Genomic DNA, 24296 nt, shown 5'->3' with positions numbered 1-24296 from the left:
CGAAGGAAAACAACAGAAGCTTTTCAATTTGTGGAAGGGATGCTGTGTACTGCAATGGATGCCAAAATGTATACATATAAAGCATGTGGGAGATTCATGTATTAATATTCATCACTTTTATACACAAGAATTGCCAATCACTAATATTGCTAGAGTTCAAAATTCCCTCCCATTTCCCTGATTGGCCAGCTCTGACAACCCAGCCAGTTTTTTCCTGGTCCCTGATTGGCTGAGGGGCAGGCCTAGGCGGCACACACACTGATTGGCCCAACAATGATAATGTGGCATCCCCTCCTTGCCATGCGGAGAAGCCCTGGGGCCTCCAATCAGCAATCTGAGGTGTTTCCTGGGGTGAGGAAGTTCCCAGGATGTTGTTTCCATCTCTGGATGTTGGTCAATGGAATCTGGGTGCCTGGGTACCAGGAAGGACATCGTCCCAGTGGTAATTGTCCAAAGCTGTGCCTTCTGCTCAAGGCAGGGAGAAGAATTCCTGGAATATTTGATATAGATCAAATATCTTCCAGCTAACAAATTTTTTGGAACAAAGTAGAGTTTTCCTGCTTTGTCCCCAAAGCATTAGTTTTTACATGGGGCGTCATTTTTGCTGTTATCTGGATATACCCTGAGATAGCATCAGCACTCCTTTTCTCCCTTTCCCGCTTTCCCTTAACCTGAATATTTGCTGTAACAAATGAGCACCCAGCAAAGCAAGATCATACAGTTACCAAAATAAGTGCCTTTGCAAGGTTACAAAGTTACCAGCTAAATCAATAAATTCACCCACACTCCCCTCCCCCATTTTATCACTAATCCACGCATCAATGGCAAAAACATGTTTTAAGATAATAATAAATCAAAGAGGTGTGTTGCCATGCAGCCAATCGTCTATCTAAGCAAGTCTGCTGGGGAGGTGGAGTGGAAATGGAAGGGCATGGTTGGATAATTTCTTGCCACACACCCAGAAACCTTGGTGAGGCAGAGCCACAGGGATCTGGAATTTCTTGGCACAAAAGTATAATTTATTCCTTTGATTTATACCATGTTTATACATGTCTCATCTCACTTTCACTCTTCCTTTTTTCACCCAAGACTCCTCAAGACTCTGATAATTGACCAAATATTAGCTACTTATTGAAACACTAAAAAATACCCTTTAAAGAAAAAACCAAAATCATTTTCCACAATAGGTAAGATTAAAACAATGCATAAGGTTAAATGTGTTGTCATCCAAATTCCCATGGATCCTAGCTAATCTTATCAGTGTTGAGTTTTGTTGGAAATGTAGTTTCCCAATATCTGAAAGGCTGAAGGGTCACTCATGTATGACTTCATGGATACTGTAGGTAGCTATAATAAGTGCCTTCCACGTGAAACAAGTTCACAAATAACCCCAGTGTGGCAATGGTATGCAATGAGGCATAGATATCCATGCATAATACTCTGCTACAATTTTTTTAAAGTGAAATGAAATGTATACTCTGTCTCAGGCCTGCACAATATACTGCCCACGGACCAGATGTAACACAAAAGGGCTTCCTTGCAGTGTGTAAAGAGCTGGTCAGGGAGGAAGAGTGGCCTGTAGAAGTTTTTTTAAAAAAATCTGGATCCTTTGCTGCTGCTCAATTGCATAGTTGTTTCCAACTCTTCGTGACCTCATGGACCAGTCCACACCAGAGTTCCCTGTCAGCCGTCGCCGCACCCAGTTCCTTCAAGGTCAAGCCAGTCACTTCAAGGATACCAGCCATACATCTCGCCCTTAGTCGGCCTTTCTTCCTTTTTCCTTCCATTTTCCCCAGCATTGTGATCGTTTCCAGGCTTTCCTGTCTTCTCATGATGTGGCCAAAATACTTCAACTTTGCCTCTAATATCCTTCCCTCCAGTGAGCAGCCAGGCATTATTTCCTGGAGGATGGACTGGTTGGATATTCTTGTGGTCCAAGGATTTTCTTCAAGCACCAAAGTTCAAAGGCATCTATCTTCCTTTGCTCGGCCTTCCTTATGGTCCAGCTCTCGCAACCATAGGTGACTATGGGGAATACCATTGTTTTGACTATGCGGACCTTTCATTGCCAGTGTGATGTCTCTGCTCTTCACTATTTTATCAAGGTTGGCCATTGCTCTCCTCCCAAGAAGTAAACATCTTCTGATTTCCTGGCTGCAGTCTGCATCTGCAGTTATCTTTGTGCCTAGAAATATAAAGTCTGTCACTGCCTCCACGTTTTCTCCTTCTATTTGCCAGTTATCAATAAGTATAGTTCCCATGATCTTAGTTTTCTTGACGTTTAACTGCAACCCAGCTTTTGCACTTTCTTCTTTCACCTTGGTGATAAGGCTCCTTAGCTCTTCCTCACTTTCGGCCATCAGAGTGGTATCATCTGCATACCTAAGGTTGTTAATGTTTCTTCCAGAAAATGTTAACTACGGCCTTGGAATCGTCAAGCCCCGCACATCGCATTATGTCTTCTGCGTACAAGTTGAATAGGTGGGGTGAAAGTGTGCAGCCCTGCCGTACTCCTTTCCCAATTTTGAACCAGTCTGTTGTTCCATGATCTGTTCTTACTGTGGCTACTTGGTCTTTATACAGATTTCCTTTACAAATGCCAAATTGTACAGGCCTGGTCTATTTCAACAGGCTGCACTTTAACAATCTATATGTCACTAGCTGTGCCCGGCCACACGTTGCTGTGGCAAAGTGGTGGTGGTATTGGTTAAAAATTGTTGTGTAATTTTTATTTGACGTTATTTGTATTTTTTTAATTAATTTTATTGTAAGTTATCTTTTTATTTATTATATTTTATTATATTAATTTTTAGTGTTTTAAATTATTTTTTGGTGTTTTTTATTATTTTTTAGGAGACCACGTTGGAGGAGCTTAGCCTTCTAACTGGCACCAATTGGATAAAAGCAATTATTCCTCTCTCTCTAATTAGGACTTTATTTTTCTTTTCTTTTTGTTGTATCAACCTAGAGGCGTGGAGGTTGTGTTGTCAAATTTCGAGGTTGGGGGGCCTGTAGTTTTGTTGTTTTGTGGGTCGCCGTGATGCCATCACTCTTTTATATATATAGATGAAATTGTGAGGGGAAATTAAATAGGGGCACCCTTACCCCTAAAAGGTGGATCAAGGCTTCTAACCTTTTCCAAACAACCATGCTACCTCCATTACATCACCACTTCATGGTTTCCTATTTTTATGGTCCTGCCCATTTTAGAAGGTTGAAATGATCTTCTGAGGGCTTTGATACTGGCAATAAGAACCTTATCCTAAAATATGCTGCCTTTTTTACTCCCACCTTCTTGCCATTTTTTGATGTAGCCCAAAATCCCATTGGCTTTTTTAGCTGCTGCATGACACTGTTGGCTTATGTTCAACTTGTTGTCCATGAAGACTCCAAGATATTTTTGAAGTCCTAGAACCAATTTGATGCCTAGATGATGCTTGTACACACCACAGAACCTGGCCTTGAATTGGATCAAGGATTTGCAGTATCTGCAGCTTCATGGCCATGGAGGAATTGTGGGTTTTTTCCTCCTCCCACCAGAGTACCCATTCCTTAATCAATTTCTCCATGCAATGAGGTTTACGCTTAGACACACTGATGTGCACATTATGGGCTCTATTTTGGAGTAGCTGCTGACTTTGCTTATCCCAGTTTAATGGGGGAGAGTTAGCTCTGGGCGCAAGGTCGGCCGGAGGAAGGAAAAAACAAAGGGCGATGGGGCAGATGGGCTAACGCATCCGGTAATCCATTGAACAGGAGACCAGGTCATAGCATGTGTCATCTAAGCACTGCTCTGTTAAACTGCCTTCAAACTGTATTATGTTGTCAGTGCAACTGCATTGTGTAGTCAGTGCAATTGTGCTCTCAAACCACCCTAAACTGGGTCAGCGTCTGCTCCATATCAGTGCATTCAGATCTAAGTATGCACCTATACTATAGAATTAAAGCAGTGATATATCTAGTTGCCATGGCTCAATGCTATGGAATCCTGGGAATTGGGGATTAGAGAAGGCTAAAGATCTTGTAAAGCTACAGTTCCCATGATTTCATAGCCATGGCAATTAGTAATGTCAAAGTGGAAAAATTCTTGAGTATAGATGAAGTCTTTGTTTAATGCTAGCCAATAATTAGGCCCTACTGTACACAAAGGTAAAACCAGAAAATAGTATCTCCCATACAATATGCTTTTATTTTTAAGAAAGTGAGTCAGTTTACTATCCAAGTGTATTAACTCAATTATCTGTTACAACCAAACATCTGTAGGTTTCTTTGCTGTGAGCCACCCAAATTCTTTGCAATCCTTGAGGTTTCCAACATGAAAAGCAGGAGATAGGAAAGATTTTCTTTCAGAGTATTTCCTCCTCTCCTTCTTCTTCCTCTGACTCACCCACAGTTGTCAAACCATACTAGAAGTGGAAAAAAAGAGAATGTGAATAGTTAATTACCTTTCTTTGGGGGCCACCTTGGGTCGTGCTCTGGGAGAAGGCAGCATATAAATGAAGTTAATTAATTAATTAAACAATTGTTAAGGCTCTTAGAACATATTTGATTTGCACTAGAAGAACTTTCCTATATTACAGTGATCTTGAATTTCCCCCAGGGAATCACTTGATTTGCCAGCGATATAGCGATATAGAATCGCTATATAATTAACAGTCTGGAGTAACACTGTCCCCTATGTGCACATAACCACTCAGGTCCAGTGCGCATGGAAACTGTGGCTGATCTACACTGTGATATAATGCAATTTCAGAATGCAGATTAACAGCAATGAACTGGATTATATGAGTCTACACTGCCATATAATCCAGTTCAATGCAGTTAATCTGCATTCTGAAATTGCATTATATGGCAGTATAGATCCAGCCTGAGATTATGCATCATTAAAACACTTTTTGGCCTTTAATCTGTCCCAGCTAGGTAAGAATCTGAGTTGTTGGTTTGTGGTACTTACCTCAGATTGTTCCATTTCATCAATCTCATCAACTCTACTCAAATGAGGAGCACCATATTTATCTGATATTTCAGCTAAGGTCTTTGATGTTGCCTCTCTTTCAGCTGCTAACTTTGCCTGGAATTCAAAATTAATATTCAAGACTGTGATGGGTATACTCTTACATGATATACTTTGCCATACCAAGCCAATGTGACATAGATTCCAATAAATAAGCAATCCATTTCCTATCAAAGTATAGATTTTTCAAAAAGCTGTTAAACAGTGTACAGATGTATAAAATTGTGTGTGCAGAGAACGGAAAAATGCAAATAAAATGCTTCATGCAATGGGAAAATCGTGTAAGAAATTGGATATATTTGAAAGTTTACCCCCCTCCCAATTAAAAAAAAAATAACAAAAAAGTGCTGGTCATGTAAAAATGCAATGTTGTCTTGGGTGGAATAAGCTTAGAGGGCGCTAAGGCAGACTCTGAAAAAAAACTCCTGAGGATGACCAATCTCAAACAATTAAAGAGACTGATGTGCTTTTCTTACCTCCAACTCTTCCTGCCGTTTCTGCTCCAAGATAAGCTCCTCCGCTCTCTCTCTTTCTAACCTCTCACGTTCTTCGCGTTCTCGCTCCATTTGTGCCTGTAGCCAATTCATGCAAGTGTTGAAGATGCATTATCTGCGAGGCATTCTTACGAAGCCATGAGAACCTATTTTAAACAGCCTTCCAAAAATTTGCAGGAAATTGTGATATAGTGCACTATTTGAAAATGAAATCCTCCTGCAGCATGAAGTTTCAGAATTTACTTTTCCAGTTTAAGATTCTACCATCTTGTTCTGGTGCATCAATAGACTAGATTCAGGCCCCTTCCACAGTGCCCCGTATCCCAGGATCTGATCCCAGCTTATCTGCTTATCCTTTATTATCTGGCAGTATAGACGCATATAATCCAGCTCTTCAAAGCAGATAATGTAGGATCAGAACCTGGGGTACAGTGTAGATCCAGCCTAAATCTCATCAGGACAGTTGATTACATTATTAGGTGTCATCATGCATTAGTCCCTGCCATATGTTTCTGTGAAAGAGTGAGTCTTGATGGCTGATTGCATTTGATTTTGTGGGTAGGATCAGTGAGAAGAAAGAATCAGTTCATACTCCTTCTTCTGGATTACCAATACCCATTTTATCAAAGTTAGCCTTCCATTGAATCTTAGTCTATGAAATGAATTTTAGTTTTAATAGGAATTTTGTGGTTGACTGTACCCCTAAGCTGTGCACTTTAATGCTGCTTTTACATTTGGTCAAAAAAGTATATGTAACATGTAAACTTGGACCACTTCATTGCTCAAATATGTGGCAATCTCTCATTTTCTTCAGTTCCCTTTTATTGTTCTGCATCTCATCACATTACGTTGCATTTTTAACTTTTCTTCAGAGTTTAAGGCCCCTTCTACACTGCCATATAAACTCCAGATTACCTATTTTGAACTGGAATATAGTTCAAATCAGATAATGTGGATTATCTGCTCTATTAATCCAGATTATATGGTAGTGTAGAAAGGGCCTAAAAGAGTATTTTAAGATGTAAAAAAAAAATGTACAGTTATGATTCGAGAGTCAAAAAGTAATTACTTACCTCAAATTTGATGTGAAAGATGAAGAATCCAACATAAAGAAAGCGAATAAGATGTTGTGACCCTGAAGTTTTCCTACCTGCCTCTCTTCTTCAAGCTTCTGCTGAATCAAAATTTCTTCTTCTTTCATTCTTTCTAACATCTCAACTTCTTTTTGGGCCTCCTCACGTTCCCGCTCCAGTTCTTCTCTTTCAATTTTCCTCTTTTAAAAAATCAGTTTTTAAAAATTAGGAAAATATAACACACACCCCCCCTTTTTTTCATTTCTTTGAGTAGCATAAATATCAATACAGACTTTTGAAATGTTTGTTGCACTCTCCTGCTTACTGGGAGTATTGGACACTTAAAAGTTAAAATGTTAACACCTGTCTGCTCTGAATTCCACTGAATTCTATGGAACATATTCCCAAGCAAATAGTTACAGCATTACAACTTTAATTGTGTGTCTACAAGAAGGGCAGGGTATAGTAGAACTTAGAAAAATCCAGTGAAACTCAATATTTAAAAATAGTTTTACAATATTGTAGATGTTGTTAATTTATTTGTATATATTAGACAAATAGAATATACTTGAAATTCAATTTTATTTTTATTTTGGGGTCCTCTGAGTACATTACTATTCTAACAAAAGTGTTGTTTCTTTCTCTTCTTTTTAAATAGTCTGAAAAAATATATAAATTGGGTGAAATGTACTGGGATTTTCCAGCAAATAATACTTTCTGACATTTTGAGACACATACCAAAATAAACATAGTGCAAGTTTTTAAAGTCTCGTTAGTTCTCCCAAAGGAGCTGCATATTTGGAGTTCAGCAGGGATGCTGACTTATTAGCTTGAACTCTTAGCTTCTTCTAGAATTTTTTTTCTAGACCAAGCTTCTAAACTTTATCGCTCTTGAACCCTTCATTTTTTATTCCAGAAAGTTAATAACACCATGTAACAAAATGTGAAAAAAAACTCAGCCCTCTAAGATACAAACCTTTTATGATGATGACTTCTTTGGTTTAGTATTAGAATTGCACATTGAAACCTACATCTAACACCTAAATTGGACGTATATGGCCCCTACCACAGTGCCCTATATCCCAGGATCTGATCCCATATTATCTGTTTATCCCAGGTTACTAACAGTGGGAGGAACTAACAGTGATTTAGGAGAGATGTAGTTCACCTACCTCCAAAGAGCACTGTGAACCCAAACGACTATGGATCTGGACCAAATTTGGCACAAATACCTGATATGCTGAAATTTGAATACTGGTGGGGTTGGAGGAGATTGATTTTGTCATTTGGAAGTTGCAGTTGCTGGGATTTATAATTCACCTACAATCAAAGAGCATTCTGAACTCCACCAACAATGGAATTGAACCAAACTTGGCACACAAAACTCCCAATGACCAACAGAAAATACTGGAAGGGTTTGGTGGGCATTGACCTTGAGTTTTGGAGTTGTAGTTCACCTCCATCCAGCCTTCTCTACCAAAAGGGTCCTAAGACCATCAGAAATATGTGTTTTCTGCTGGTCTTTGGTGATCCCTCTGACACCCCCCTCGCAACCCTTCCAGGTTAAAAAACGGTCTAAAACGGTAAAAAAGCATAAAGTGTTCACTAGTCATCTAATATGGACAACACAAGACTACTTTCATAACAATAATAATCAATGTAATCCACAGATTAAATGCTTGTACTTCTCCAGATGGTGTTGGACTACAACTCCTATCAGCCTTAAGGATCATCAGTAAAGCAGAAAAGTGGTGTAAATCTGAGTCTGTCAGTGTCTGGCGAACCACAAATTCTTTGCTCCTAAGTAACCTTTGAAGATCCAGCTATAGTGAATCCAGAAGTAGGTCTCACCTGCAGCTCATCAATCATGTTCTTCTTATATTTGTAAATCCAGTGTGCCAGATACAGTATTGGGTCTGTGGGACGACGTTCTGCCACCTCAGCAAGACCCTCTGATAGGCATTTGCCTAGGCATTTTTTGAGATATGCCGTCTCCATTTCTGGTTCCCAAAGTATACGCTCTGGAAATCAGTGTTTATGGATCTAAAACTAGAAAAAACATTTTGAGACACAGATTTCCATTATATATCTTTTCCCACATCTTTCTTACTTTCTTTCCCCCCTTTTCCTTACTATAAGCTTCTTGAAGGATATTTGTGGATCAAAAAGTTATCTAAATATAAATGAGTGAAAAATAAGGATGCGGGGAGAGAAAGTACATCTAATTATGTCCCTGCCAGAGCATACAACTTTTCTAGATAATTGCAATAATGCATATTGGTGGATTCTCATTGCTCTATAGGAATTCCCATTGTACAACAAGTCCCATGGCATCCGGATGCCTGTTGTACATACAATGGGAAGCATGCCTTGACAACCTTGCTGTTGGAGCCATTTATGCAATGGTTCTGGAGAGGGAGCTCTGCATTTGCTGGCTTCTTGAGAATGTGAGCATTGCACAATATTGCAGGACACCCTTATGTGATCGTAATTCAGCCTTGTCAATGTTGTGTGTCTGACTTATAGTGACCTCAAGGCAAACCTATCATGATAGAATTGTTCAGAGGGCCTTCCTAGTCAGTTTTAAGCATTAATTTTAAACTTGTGTTTTGTGTTTAATCTCTGTTATGGCAATTTTAATAATTATTTTATAGAATATATACATATATATATATATATATATATATATATATATATATATCCTAAGCTGGGAATATGAAATACATCAAGGTTCTTTCTACAGGATGTGGTGGACATGCAGCAAAACAAAAGAATGTCAGAGACAAATGCAACCTGTGACACAAGAGATTTAATTTAATTCAGAATACAGCTAGATCAACTTTATTTTTTATAAATGAACAAACAGAAAACACGAACTTTAGTTATTACATATGATTATGGCAGGAAAACTATTTTATGTACAAAAATGGAAAAAATAAAGAACTACCCTCAAAAGAAAATTGGATTATGAAAGTTCTAGAAGTGGCAGAAACGTTTTAATGTTTTATTTTATGATTATTGTTTTGTAAGGGGAGAAACTTGGGGAAGTTAGTTTTAGTGTGTACATACGTGATATACGTCATGTATTGGATGGTTACTGGCTTTATAATGGTATAATGACACTTATTTTATATGTGTGTGTGTGTGCATATATATGTGGGGTGTACAAATCTTCATTTTTAAATCGTAAGTCTTATGTAATTCCTAAGTTTTGTATATACGAACAGATATTAAGAAACATGGGAAGGGAATGTCCATGCAAAAACTTAAGAATCAAAACTGAGCATCCTATGCGGTGACGTCTTCATGCAGAGCCAGGTTTAAGCGACGCGAGACCCACGAGAACTAATTTTATACCTGGGAGGACTCCCGGGTATAAACAACGGAGGGATGAAGTGAAGAATAAGGAGAAGAAGGAGACCTTAAAAGATGTAGAAGTTTTAGGGGTGGCAACTCAGGAGCAACGGATACGCAAAGGAAATTAATCAAAATAAGAAATAAAGAGACAAAACAATTACGATCAGAAGAACCAGGAGACTCAAAATCTCCCCAACAGGGAGATTGCAAATATAAACGACCATAAAGTTTAACAAACAGAATCAGAGTGCAAGACCAAAGAGAGAATCAACCAAGAGCAAAGACAGGAAAAGGGAAAGAAGAAGGGGTAGAAGGGGAAGGGAGAAGAGGGAAAAGAAAGAAGAAGAAAGGGGGAAGAGAAAGAAGAAAAGAAAAATATATTACAACATTAATATATATATATATTTGGAACGCTCAAATTATTTCAGACAACACCAAAATTGTTAAATAGACGGAATCAAACATCAATTAACACAATCAATTCAACCTAATTAATCAAGCAATTAATCAATTAATCAATTAATTATGAAAAAAATCTTGATTTCCAGTACAAAATACTGAATGAAATAAAGTATACATTAACGAACTTAATAATCAACTGTCTTACGCTTCCTAACCCCTTCTCACAACTCCCCCCCTTTTTTTAAATTCCTTTTTGACCAACTAAACTTTGGGCCAGGAGACCCCTCGAATGAAAAATATATTAAATACAATTCTTGGGAGTAGCAGCAGGAAAATGGACAGAGATCCCAACATTGAAAAACCATTAAGAAGTGCCTCTCTCTCTGTCACGACCCAGGCTGCAGAGCACCAATAACCATACACAGAGGCCAGAATCTATCTAATATCTTTATTGAAGGAATATATAAAGTTAATAAAAACAAGTGTAGAAAATAGTTCAGAATTAGACCTTTCAGGAAAGGTCAGAATTAGTCCAAAAAAGCAATGTCCAATAAGAAATATTAAGGTCCAAAGTTGTAATCCAATAACCGAAACACTCACTTTGCCAAGCAAAGTGAGGGGAGATGACAAGGTCCTTTAGTCCATGAAACTTGAGTGAGGCTAGGAAATAACTTGATACTTGAAACAAGGCTTGAACGTGGAACAAGGGAACTAAGAACAAGAACAAGGTCCGTGGAATAACTTGATAAATCCGTGGAACAAGGCAAGGATTGATCCTGGGAAACAAGGCAAAGTCCGTAGATAAACAAGGCTGGGAAGCAAGGCGAAGGCTGGATAGCAAGGCAAGGCTTGAGCAGGAGCGAGGCTTGAATCGGAGCGCGCTGTCCAGAACAACTCGCTCCGAAGGCTGACGAATTGACTCCGCGAAGTTACTACGCGGGTAAAACACCTAAATAGAGTCTAGCTTTCCCGCCGAAGCCGTTCTCTGGGAATCAGAACCGAAAGCTAACTCTGAGACCAGATGTGAGACTCCCCAAAGATTCTCACGAGAAGCAGTCTTAATTGGCCACATTCTTAGCTGCAATCCTCGCACTCCTGCGCGAAGCTGAATCCAAACTTCTCTGTTGTTTACAAAACTCCCGGCGCAAGAATACGGGAGAAGTAGGCTCTGGGCTTGTTTGACATACTTCTGGGAGACAACTTTCTTGCAGGTGCAAGGTTCCCAGATCTGCCTGGGAAAGATCTGGCTGAGAGGAATCCAGTTCAGACTGGGAAGGTAAAAAACCCAAGTTTTCATCTTCATCAGGAATTACAATGTCCTGAGCAGGACTACAAGGCCCATGGGTCATCACACTATCCCCCTCCTCAAGGCCCCTCCCAAACTGGGGCCCTCTCCCCGAGGCGCGAGGTCGTGGTTTGGTGGGATAGGTCTGATGAAAGCGACGGGTTAGATCAGGAGCATGGACTGTGGAGGCGTCTTCCCAAGAGCGTTCCTCAGGGCCAAAACCCACCCAGTCAATGAGATATTGTAGGCGGCGGCGGTGAAAGCGAGAATCCAAAATGTCCTCAACCTCGAACTCCTCCTCCCCATTCATCAAAACAGGAGGGGGGGCCGGTTGGTCTGTATCAGGTCGCACACCATCCGCCGGAAGGAGCAGGGAACGGTGAAACACTGGGTGAATGCGCATTGAACGCGGAAGTTGGAGTTTGAAAGTCACGGGGTTTAATTGCGCCACCACTGGATAGGGACCAATGAAACGGGCATCTAACTTCCGGCAAGGGCGGTGGGAGGGCAGAAAGCGAGTGGACAGGAAAACCCGATCTCCTACCTTGATTTCGGGGCCCGGCTGGCGATGTTTGTCAGCGTGGCGTTTATAGTCCTCCTTGGCTTGATCCAGTTGCTGGAGCAAAAGTTGTTGCACCGCTGTGAGTTCCTGCAGCCAATCCTCTGCTGCGGGAACCTCTGAAGTTTCAATGACAGGGGGGAAGAAACGTGGATGGAAGCCGTAGTTTGCAAAGAACGGCGTTTCTTTTGTAGAAGCTTGAACTCCATTGTTGTAGGCAAACTCAGACAGTGGTAACAGAGAAGCCCAATTGTCCTGTTGATAGTTTACATAACAGCGAAGATACTGCTCCAAAGTGGCATTGGTGCGCTCCGTTTGCCCATCTGTTTGGGGATGATGAGCTGAAGATAAGCGAGAGTCTATGCCCAATAGTTTTTGTAGTGCCTTCCAAAAACGAGAGGTGAATTGAGATCCACGGTCTGTGACTAAACTCTTGGGCAATCCATGTAGTCTGAAAACATGTTGAAGAAATAGATCCGCAGTTTCCTTGGCCGTGGGGAGGCCTTCGCAGGGAATGAAATGGGCTAACTTGGTGAATAGGTCCACCACCACTAAGATCGTGGTGAATCCACAGGAAGGTGGTAGGTCAGTGATGAAATCCGCGGAAATTATTTCCCATGGGCGAGATGGGGTAGGAAGGGGGTGTAAAAGCCCTGAGGGCTTCTCCCTTCGTATCTTGGAGCGCTGGCATACTGGGCAGGTGTTGACATATTTTTCCACATCCTTGCGGATCTTGGGCCACCAAAAATCCCTTAGGATCAAATGCATAGTTTTAAATAGTCCGAAGTGTCCTGCTGGTTTGCAGTCATGACACAGACGAAGCGCTTTTTCCCTGCCCGGTCCGGGTGGGATATAAACATGATTTCTATAGCAGAGCAGCCCATCTTTAAGCGAAAAGGGGAAATGCAGACCTTGGCGAAGTTGGTCCTGCGCCCAGGCATCTGCTTGCTGACTAGCCCTGATTTCTTGAGCACATATGGGTCCTGGAGTAGGGGAAGTTGAACCAATGGGAATGGATTTGGTGTTCCCCACCGTGAGCGTGGCAAAGTTCTCAGGTTGTAGCAGTTGGGATTCAAAGGTCTCCTTGCGTCCTGCAGCGTATTCCGGTTTACGTGACAGGGCGTCTGCTTGCTTGGTTTGGGCTGGGGTCACATAATGGATCTGAAAGTTGAAACGTTCAAAGAATAAAGCCCAACGTTGCTGCCTCTGATTTAGTTTGCGGGCAGTTCTTAGATGTTCTAGATTACGATGATCAGTGTGGACTTCAATGGGAAATTTGGCCCCTTCTAGCCAATGTCTCCAAGTTTCAAAGGCTGCCTTTATGGCCAGTAGTTCTTTTTCCCAAATGGTGTAATTCCTCTCTGGTGTGGTTAGTTGACGAGAATAAAAGGCACAGGGGTGGAGGTGATCTCCCACCGGTTGTAAGAGTACAGCCCCAATTGCCACATCAGAGGCGTCCGCTTGCACCACAAAAGGGGTTCCAGGATTTGGGTGCTGTAGAATTGGCTGGGAGGTGAATAGTTTCTTTAGTTGCTGGAACCCTTTCTCTGCTTGATCAGTCCAGCGGAAAGGCTGCTTTCCACGGATGCAGCTAGTGATGGGGTCGGACCAGCGGGCAAAATCTGGAATGAACTTGCGGTAGTAGTTCGCGAACCCCAAGAAACGCTGCACCTCTTTCTTGTTAGTTGGCGCCCGCCATTCCAATACTGCTGAAACTTTGGCTGGATCCATGGAAAGCCCTAGAGGCGAGATGCGGTAACCAAGGAAATCTACCTCTTGTAGATCAAAAGCGCATTTTTCCAGCTTGGCATAAAGTCCATGATCCCGCAATCGTTGTAACACCATTTTGACGTGGTTCTCATGTTCTGATTGTGATCTGGAAAACACCAAAAAATCGTCCAGGTAGATTATCAAGAACCTGTCTAGATAGTCCTGAAAAATGTCATTGACAAAATGCTGGAACGTTGCGGGGGCTCCGCATAAACCGAAATTCATAACTCGGGACTCAAATAATCCGAATTTGGTCTGGAAGGCGGTCTTCCACTCGTCCCCTTCCCTGATGCGAACTAAGTTGTAAGCCCCCCGAAGATCCAGCTTGGTGTAAACCTTGGCTCCTCGAAGCCGATCCAGTAGATCCGAGATTAAGGGCAGGGGATAGCTGTTCCGCTTGGTGATATTGTTCAATGCTCTGTAGTCCACCACCAAGCGTAGTTCCCCTGACTTCTTCTTCACAAACATCACTGGGGAGGCGGCTGGGGATTGAGAGGGTCTGATGAATCCCTTGCGAAGGTTTGTCTCTAGGAATTCCCTGAGAGCTTCTTGCTCTGGTTCAGTCAGGGAGTAGAGATGCCCTCGCGGGATCGGGGCCCCCTCCACCAAGTCAATGGCACAGTCATAAGGTCTATGTGGGGGTAATTTTTCGGCTTCTTTCTCATTGAATACATCCCAATACTCGGAGTACTTCTTTGGCAAGGTGATGATGGGCTCGGTGTCTGTGGCATGGCATACCTTGGCTACGAGGCAATGGTTTTGGCAATACGGTGAAGCAAACTGCAGTTCTCTGTTGGACCAGGAGATGTTAGGGTCGTGGAGAGTCAGCCATGGAATTCCCAAAATCACAGGGAAATGGGGGACCTCGGTAACAAAGAAGGAAATCTCTTCCATATGTTCCCTTATCCACATCCTGGTGGGTTCCGACCACTGACTTACGGGGCCCGTCTTGAGGGGACGGCCGTCTATGGCTTGCACCACACGGGCATTCTTGAAATCATGATATTGTAATCCCAGAGAGTCGGCATACTCTCTATCGATGAAATTGTTGGTAGCTCCAGAGTCTATCATGGCGTGGATCATGACGGGTCCCCTTTTTGCTGACCATAATGTGACCACGAGAAGGAACAGGACCCCGGTTGGCGGCTCTTGGATGGATTTTTTGACCGGGTTGGCGAGCCTCTCTACACCCGGTCGTTGGCTTCCCCCGCCGGCTGTGTGCCAGTCGGCTCAGACGCCTTCGTCTCCGTGGAGGACGCCGCCGCAAGACGGGCGGCAGGCTTCCCTTTGGCTGGGCACTCTCTGGCGAAGTGGCCCCCGTTCCCGCAGTACCAGCAGAGGTTTAAACGTTGACGACGGGCCTTCTCGGCGGCATCTAGTCTGGGACGCACATTGCCCAACTGCATCGGCACCTCCTCGCCTCCTCTGGGGTATGGGGTTGGCGGTGGGGGTCTCCACACCGGACGTGGCTGAACGCTGGCGGGAGCGGGGGGTTTTGCCCCGGCTCTACTGCCCTGGCCTCGAACCCACTGTTTCCTGTTGGCAATCATGACTTCAGCCCGTAAACATTGATCAATGAGTGCCTCGAGGGTCTGGGGAGGATCCACCTTGGAGATTTCTTCCAGCATTTCAATGTTGAGACCCTCCCGGAATTGTCCCCTGAGGGCTACATCGTTCCAGCCGGTGTTGTGGGCCAGCACTCGGAACTCGGCTATATACTGAGACATAGGTCTGTCTCCTTGGAAAAGGCGACGGAGTTTGTGACCGGCTGCCTCCAAATTGTCCTCGATTCCCCAAGTCTCCTTGAGGTGGTCCAAGAAGTGTTGCGCTGATCTTAGGTGTGGAGAGGCTTGGTCGAACAGTGCCGTCGCCCAGCTGGCCGCTGGCCCGTCTAGAAGACTGTAAACCCATGCCACTTTGATGTCTTCTTGGGGAAACTCGGCAGCACGGGCCTCCAGATAAGCTTGACATTGGCGACGGAAGACATGAACCTTAGAAGCTTCTCCAGTAAACTTGGTTGGCAACGCCATGGCCGGAAGACGAACTCCGCGTTCCTTCAAACCCCTTATTTCTCCATCCTGTGCATTGAGCTTATCACGGATTCGGTCCACCTCTTCCTTGTCGATGGTGTAGGTAATCGGCTGGCCGCTCGGCCCAGGTACGACTCCGGTAGACATTCTGGCCGAGGTTAATTGGTGCTTAGGGTGGCGGAGTCAAACTGTCACGACCCAGGCTGCAGAGCACCAATAACCATACACAGAGGCCAGAATCTATCTAATATCTTTATTGAAGGAATATATAAAGTTAATAAAAACAAGTGTAGAAAATAGTTCAGAATTAGACCTTTCAGGAAAGGTCAGAATTAGTCCAAAAAAGCAATGTCCAATAAGAAATATTAAGGTCCAAAGTTGTAATCCAATAACCGAAACACTCACTTTGCCAAGCAAAGTGAGGGGAGATGACAAGGTCCTTTAGTCCATGAAACTTGAGCGAGGCTAGGAAATAACTTGATACTTGAAACAAGGCTTGAACGTGGAACAAGGGAACTAAGAACAAGAACAAGGTCCGTGGAATAACTTGATAAATCCGTGGAACAAGGCAAGGATTGATCCTGGGAAACAAGGCAAAGTCCGTAGATAAACAAGGCTGGGAAGCAAGGCGAAGGCTGGATAGCAAGGCAAGGCTTGAGCAGGAGCGAGGCTTGAATCGGAGCGCGCTGTCCAGAACAACTCGCTCCGAAGGCTGACGAATTGACTCCGCGAAGTTACTACGCGGGTAAAACACCTAAATAGAGTCTAGCTTTCCCGCCGAAGCCGTTCTCTGGGAATCAGAACCGAAAGCTAACTCTGAGACCAGATGTGAGACTCCCCAAAGATTCTCACGAGAAGCAGTCTTAATTGGCCACATTCTTAGCTGCAATCCTCGCACTCCTGCGCGAAGCTGAATCCAAACTTCTCTGTTGTTTACAAAACTCCCGGCGCAAGAATACGGGAGAAGTAGGCTCTGGGCTTGTTTGACATACTTCTGGGAGACAACTTTCTTGCAGGTGCAAGGTTCCCAGATCTGCCTGGGAAAGATCTGGCTGAGAGGAATCCAGTTCAGACTGGGAAGGTAAAAAACCCAAGTTTTCATCTTCATCAGGAATTACAATGTCCTGAGCAGGACTACAAGGCCCATGGGTCATCACACTCTCAGATCAAATAAGCCTCAGGGACATCATAAGAGAACTTCAGAAGATGCAAGAAACTCAAAGTATGTATCAAAAAATAATGCAGGAAAAACTATTGGACTTCAAGAATGATATGCAACAAGAACTAGGAACTATGAAAAGTGAAATTCATAGCATCCAACAAGAGATCAAAGAATTGAGACAAGAAAGAACAGAATTGAGAACAGAATCGAAGACCAACATAGAACAAACAGATTCAAAAGTGGAGAGCATAAAAGCTAAAAGTGTTCAACTGGGACAAAGACAGGAAAGACTAGAAATAAAGGAATTAGAACATCAGTTAAGATTTTGAAATATTGTAGAAGAGAAAAATGAAGACATAAGACAAATAATATCAGAAATTACGGCTCAGATACTAGAGTGCTCACAACAAGAGGTGGAAGACGTCCTAGATAGAACATACAGAATAAGTACAAGATATGCAAAAAGATTTAATACACCGAGAGACACCATTGTAAGTTTTGTGAAGAAATCTACAAGAGACGAAATATTGAGAAGGAGCATTGAGAAGCCGACTAGGTACAAAGAAAGGAGTATAGTGATACTAAAAGAACTACCTTATACAATTCTACAAAAAAGGAAAAAAATACACCAGTTTGACAAAGGAACTGAGGAAATACCAAATTAGATATAGGTGGGATCAAGAAGAAGGTCTGGCAATCTTTTACAACGAACAAAGATGGAAAATTAACTCAGAAGAAAAAGCTAAGGATATCCTCAGAATACTGACACAGAATAGGAAAAAGGAGAAAGAACCAGATGCAGGACATAAAGAAAAGAAGAAAAGACTCCGATCTGATTCTCCGGAAAAGACAAACCTTGAACTAGATATGGAATTGGAACAACTTATTACATTGAAAGAAATGGCACCCAAAAGCACCTTTGAGGAGCAGGATCACGCTAATCACTAAGAACCAATGATGGACATAGTACTTAAATGTTTATCAAATAATGTAAACGGGATAAACTCACCAAATAAAAGAAATAAAATATTTAACAAAATAAAAAAAGTAATTATGATGTTGTGGCTATCCAAGAATCTCACATCGCACAAAAGCACAGGAAATATTTGGTTAGACCCGAGATTGGGAAAGAATATTATTTGTTGGCAAAGGAAAAAAAGAGAGGGGTGGCAATTTATATTAAAGAGGGACTCCCCTCAAAATTGGCATTTAAGGACAAAGAGGGTAGAATGGTTGGGGTTCAAATAGACATTCAAGACACAAAATTGCTGATATGCAGTATATATGCACCTAACAATTCAAAAACAAATTTTGCCAGAGATCTCAAAGAACATCTTTTGGAACAAGAATTTGATAACTTGATGATTTTAGGTGATTTCAATGCAGTGGCAGACAGAACTCAGGACAGAACACCAAACACAAAGTTGAAAAAAGAAAGCAAAAGTGGGAATTTACCTCAGATGTTAAAAAATATTCAGACCGAATTTGACCTACAGGACACCTGGCGAGTCCACCATGAAGGAGTAAAAGATTATACTTTCTATTCGGCTAGACAAAAAGGTTGGTCTAGAAGTGATATGGCATGGACATCAAAATCTCTAACATCCAAAGTGAAATCAATAAAAATTCTAGCTAGATCAAATTCAGATCATTGCCCAATTGAACTAATATTAAACCATAGGAAGAAAACCCAAAGGTGGAGATTAGACAATAATTTACTTTAAAAAGATGAAGATATTACAAAATATAAAGATTTATTAACAGAATATTTCGACCTAAATTCTACACCTGACATTACAGAACAAACACTCTGGGACGCAGGGAAGGCAGTAATGCGAGGATACTTCTTACAACATTCAGCATTGAAAAACAAATTGAGAAAACCAAAGGAAAAAGAACTAGATGGAAAAATAAGTGAAGCAGAACAACAATGGAAGAAAGAACCGGAGAACAAGAAACTTAAGTATCGACTAGAAGCATTACAAAAGCAGAGAGACCTATGGGAACAAGAAGAAAGGGCTAAACAACTGAAATATATAAAACAATATCACTTTTGCAATGCAAATAAGCCAGGCAAATGGCTAACAAGGAAACTGAAGAGAAAAAAGAAAAGACGTACATAAATACGATAATAATTGAAGAAGCAACGTACACAAGAGAAGAAGATATACTGAAACAATTCAAAATATTCTTTAATAATCTCTACAAACAAGAAAATATGGAAGAGGATAAAATAATAAAATTTCTGGAGCAACAAAAGATAATTAGGACCACAGAGGAACAGAAAAGAGATATGAACAAAGAAATCACCCATCAGGAGATCAAAAATGTGATACACAATCTAGATTTGCAGAAGGCCCCCGGCCCAGATAGCCTGACTGCCGCCTATTACAAACATTTAAGGAAATTCTAATCCCACACTTAAAAATCATCATGAATCAAGTAATGATAGAAGGAAAGATCCCGCAATCCTGGAAGCAAGGAACAATAACAATGATCCACACAGAGAACTTACCAGAAACCAACATGAAAAACTACAGGCCTATTTCCCTACTGAATGTGGATTATAAATTACTCGCAAATATATTGGCTAACAGAATGAATTTTTTTTAAGAATATGGATAAAAGAAGAGCAATCAGGATTCTTACCAAATCGGAAAATAAGCGATAACATAAAAACCATCATGGGGCCGGGCTGTGGCGCAGCTGTTGAGCAGCTGCCTTAAATCACTCTGACCATGAGGTCATGAGTTCGAGGCCAGCCCGTGGCGGGGTGAGCACCCGTCAATTAAAAATAAAAAATAGCCCCTGCTCGTTGCTGACCTAGCAACCCGAAAGATAGTTGCATCTATCAAGTAGGAGATAAGGTACCACTTATAAAGTGGGGAGGCAAGATTAACTAATTTACGACCTGGAATGAGGAAGTGCCGTCAGTGTGGATGATGAAGCAGCTGCTCCCCCCTGTGGCCAGAATCGAACATCCCCTCAGGAGAAGGTTAACTTGCCTCTGCGTGTGTCTCTCAGTCTCTGTTTGATGTGTTTATGGGCACTGAATGTTTGCCCTATGTGTGTTATAATGTGATCCGCCCTGAGTCCCCTTCGGGGTGAGAAGGGCGGAATATAAATACTGTAAATAAATCATAAACTTAATTGAATATTATGAAGAAACAAAGCAGAAAGAAGTACTCTTCCTGTCACTAGACATAGAGAAAGCATTTGACAGCATTAATTGGCTCTTTCTTAAAACACTATTAAGAAGAATAGATATTGGAACACAATTACAGAACGCAATAGTAACAATCTATAATACCCAGGAAGCCAAAATCTTAATAAACAGAATAGAGTCGGAGAGAATGGTGATACAGAGAGGAACCAGACAAGGATGCCCCCTGTCACCTCTTCTCTTTATACTGGTCCTGGAAATACTATTGAATATCATTAGGGAAGACAAAAGCCTAAAAGGGGCTGAAATTCAAGGTTACAAATACAAATGCAGAGCCTTTGCCGATGATCTGATATGCATCATAGAAGATCCGACTAACACCACAGAAAAATGGATAAAAAGAGTGAAGGAATTTGGAGAAATGTCAAGCCTCAAAACAAACTTAGGAAAAACTCAAGCGATGACGAAAAATATGACCGAAGATAGACAGAGAAGATTAATAGAGAGAACAGGATTAAAAACCACAATGAAGATGAAATATCTGGGAATCTATATGTCAACAAACAATAATCACCTAGCAAAATATAACTACGAGTATAAGTGGAAAGAAATTTAAAAAGATTTAAATAATTGGAACAATCAAGGTCTATCGCTATTAGGAAAAATAGCGGCTATCAAGACGTACATACTTCCAAAGATGCTGTTTTTATTCCAAAATCTTCCAATTCTCAGAACTCAAAAACACTTTTCCGAATGGCAGAAAGACATATCAAAGTTCATATGGCAAGGACGAAAGCCGAGGATAAAAATTAAAAATCTCATAGACGATAGAACCAGAGGTGGAATGAATCTCCCAGACCTGCGCCTATATTATGAGTCTTGCGCGCTAACATGGGTCAGGGATTGGCTGTCTTTAAAACGAAAGGGAACCTTAAACCTAGAAGGCTACAATCTTAAAGCTAGTTGGCATCTATATGCCTGGAGCACCCCGGACAAAAACGAAAAGAAAATTTTCAGAAATAATTTAATAAGAAACTCCCTGAATAAGCTATGGATGAAATATAAATACAGGATGTTTCCCAAAACTCCACTGTGGCTATCGCCTTTAGAAGTAATTCCAAAGTACCAGCAAAGAAGGACGAATGGGCCTACATATAAAGAAATTCTAGTAAAACAGGATAACAACTACTTTTTAAAATCTCAAGAAGAAGTACAGAAATCATTCCCGCAAATAACATGGCTTCACTACAGACAAATAAAGGAGCAATTTAATAAGGACAAACAAATTGGTTTCATGAAAAGAGACTCAGATTGGGAAAAAATTATGGAATCTGAAAATAAAACTGTTACAAAAATATATAAAAAACTATTGGAATGGGACACAGAGACAGAACACGTAAAAACATGTATGACTCAATGGGCCAGAGATATTGGGAGACAAATTAGGTATGAAGAATGGGAAACGATTTGGAATAAAAACATAAAATCAAATTACGCCTCGGATTTAAAAGAAAACTATTACAAAATGATGTACAGATGGTATATTACACCGAAAAAATTAAGACACTATAAAAAAGATATACGAACAAAATGCTGGAAATGCCAGGAGCAAGAGGGAAATTTCTACCATATGTGGTAGGCATGCAATAAAACAAAAAAATACTGGAAAGAAATTCATAAAGAATGTGGGAAAATAATGAAAAAAAACATACAATTGAGACCAGAATTATATCTGCTAGGGCTATCAAATATGAAATTAGAAGCAAATGAGGAAAAGATTCTAAATTATTTAGTTACAGGTGCCAGAATTGTATTTGCTAGAATATGGAGATGAGACCAAATACCAACGACAGACCAATGGTTACTGAAGGTATGGGAGATAAAGACCATGGATAAACTGACATTCCTAATGAAGAAACAGCAAGGACAACCAATGAAAGAAACTGACTGGTCAAACATTGAGGAATACATAAGGATGAGAAGGATATGATCAGGAAGAATGATCTAAGGAATTGGGAAAAGGGATAATGCAAGAAATTAAAGGAACCATTGAAAGAAAAGAAGAACAACTAACACAAGAGAAACAGAAATTCGATGACGAAAAACCGCAGAAACCATCAAGAGAAAAGAACTCACTACTAATCAAACCATCTCACCAATCCTTCTATTCCCGCTCCTATCCCACCTCTACTCCTCATGAAAGCTCTCCCCTCCCTCATCTATCCCCACATTCACACACCCCTCCCCACACAGTGATTTCCCCCAGTTTTAAATAATGTATTAAAAGTTATTAATACAAACTATAAAAAAGAATCAAAACTTACCCAATACTTTTTCATTTGAATTCTGTAATGCTCTAAAGTCAGTTTTATTTTCAGCACAAGTGAGGCGAAGCCAAAAAGGCTGCCATTCCTCTTTAAATTAAGGAAAGATAAGCTGCCTCTCGCCAGGAAGAGAGGAAAGCAGCAGAGCAGGACTAGCAGAGTGAGCTGGGAAAGAGGCTGAGAGTATAGAATTCTGGGAAATGTAGTTTGAGAAGGTGAGTAGTGCTATGCCAGAGACTTCGAAAGGCTGTTCCCTAAACTACATTTCCCAGAATTCTGCTCAACATCAGAAAGCTTCAATAAGATAGAGGAGAGCTATTTCCCCTCTATAGCAACAGCTAGTATTCCAATACATTGTTGAATCTGCAAAGAGGAGGACTGGCTGATACAAGTAAATAAATCTGGGCTGGGCTGGGAAGAAATTCCTAAATTGAAGTTCTATTGGTTAAAGACATTCAATAAAATAACTGTTGTGGCTTTGTTTTTTAAAGACTTTGTCATAACCTTTTTTTAAAATTCCTAAAAATTAGTAGATGTATGAATATTTCTGAAAGTAGGGGGGGGGGGTGATCCCGTTATCTTGTGTCATTGTATAGAAAACTCAAGGAGATAGCTCTTGTAGATTTTTTTTAAAAAATTGCTTGTAAACAGTTTGAATGTTCCCCAAAAATCCATGGATGAGTGAAACATTCTGCAACTTGATGGGTTAACAGTGGTAAATATGGTCTATAATCCTAGCAAGTTTCATGCCAATAGCTTTAACAATGAGGGAGAAAGGGGCCCCTGAAGTTTCCCCATTTTTGCAATTACTATAACAAAAAAGTAACCAAATTTTGTTACTCTCATTATGGTAACAAATTTTTCATTAACAATACTTTATAAAAACTTTAGAAACACTGGCATCCCCTAATTTTGTAATGAGTTTTGAAACTTTTTTTCATCGATCGCATAGCCCTTATATATGTGTGTGTGTGTGTGTGTATGTATAAAAGCCCCATAAAAACTCACTAAACACTCTTCAATTTATAAGACAGAGAAAAGAAAGGCTTGTTGCATTGTCTGAACATATGTTTATAGAATTCATACAATGTTAATGTGTTTTAATTATGCCTTGAACCAGGAGAAGAAGTGGGTAAGAAATAAAATTATTATTATTATTATTATTATTATTATTATTATTATTATTATTCCTCCAAGGCTGAGGGAACGTGAATGTCCAAAGTTGCCCAGTGAGTTTTCATGCCTGGGATTTGAATACTGGTCTTTCAATGTCCTAGTCCAACCTTCAGACTATAACACAGCAAATCATGCAAGATGCTACACATTGGGATTAACTAGGCCCATGGTGATTTTACCTTGTGTGAAGCATCCCCCAGCTGGCCTCTCTCCACATCAATTCTAGTTCAAATGAGAAGCCACCCAACTGTCATATCACTAAGAGATCTACCTATCAAAATCGAAAAAAAGTATTTATCAAAAGATAAACTTACACTTGAACGAAATGGGTAATTCCTGAGCCAAGGGTGAACCAAGCTGTAATGTCGCTTTCTCCAGTATGGCTTCATCAGCTGAAGATGCGCAGAGAAGACGTTAGACCTGGATGCTTCTGTTTGGTATCCTAGCAACGGACCACTGTTTTATGTCTATGCAGGCATTTCCCTGA

At 40.9% G+C, this 24296-nt stretch overlaps 2 protein-coding genes across 2 annotated transcripts in view; one reads left to right on the top strand and one right to left on the bottom strand.

Moving 5' to 3' along the window:
• The window catches only part of LOC134297668 (uncharacterized), a 345438-nt gene that overhangs the window by 122041 nt on the left and 199101 nt on the right, over positions 1-24296 (top strand). The gene's annotated exons all lie outside the window — the stretch shown is intronic.
• dydc1 (DPY30 domain containing 1) lies at positions 4171-24259 on the bottom strand. The gene is made up of 6 exons (XM_003224089.4): positions 24124-24259; positions 8433-8630; positions 6659-6781; positions 5491-5586; positions 4955-5071; positions 4171-4406 (listed from the first exon to the last, which is right to left on the bottom strand). The coding sequence occupies exons 2-6, from the start codon at positions 8577-8579 to the stop codon at positions 4347-4349; spliced, it is 543 nt and encodes a 180-aa protein (XP_003224137.2). The 5' UTR covers positions 8580-8630; positions 24124-24259; the 3' UTR covers positions 4171-4346.

The sequence above is a fragment of the Anolis carolinensis genome, chromosome 3 (genome assembly GCF_035594765.1).
Source record: "Anolis carolinensis isolate JA03-04 chromosome 3, rAnoCar3.1.pri, whole genome shotgun sequence".
In the NCBI taxonomy this organism is placed as follows: domain Eukaryota; kingdom Metazoa; phylum Chordata; class Lepidosauria; order Squamata; family Dactyloidae; genus Anolis; species Anolis carolinensis.
This window is presented reverse-complemented; position numbering and strand designations above follow the sequence as displayed.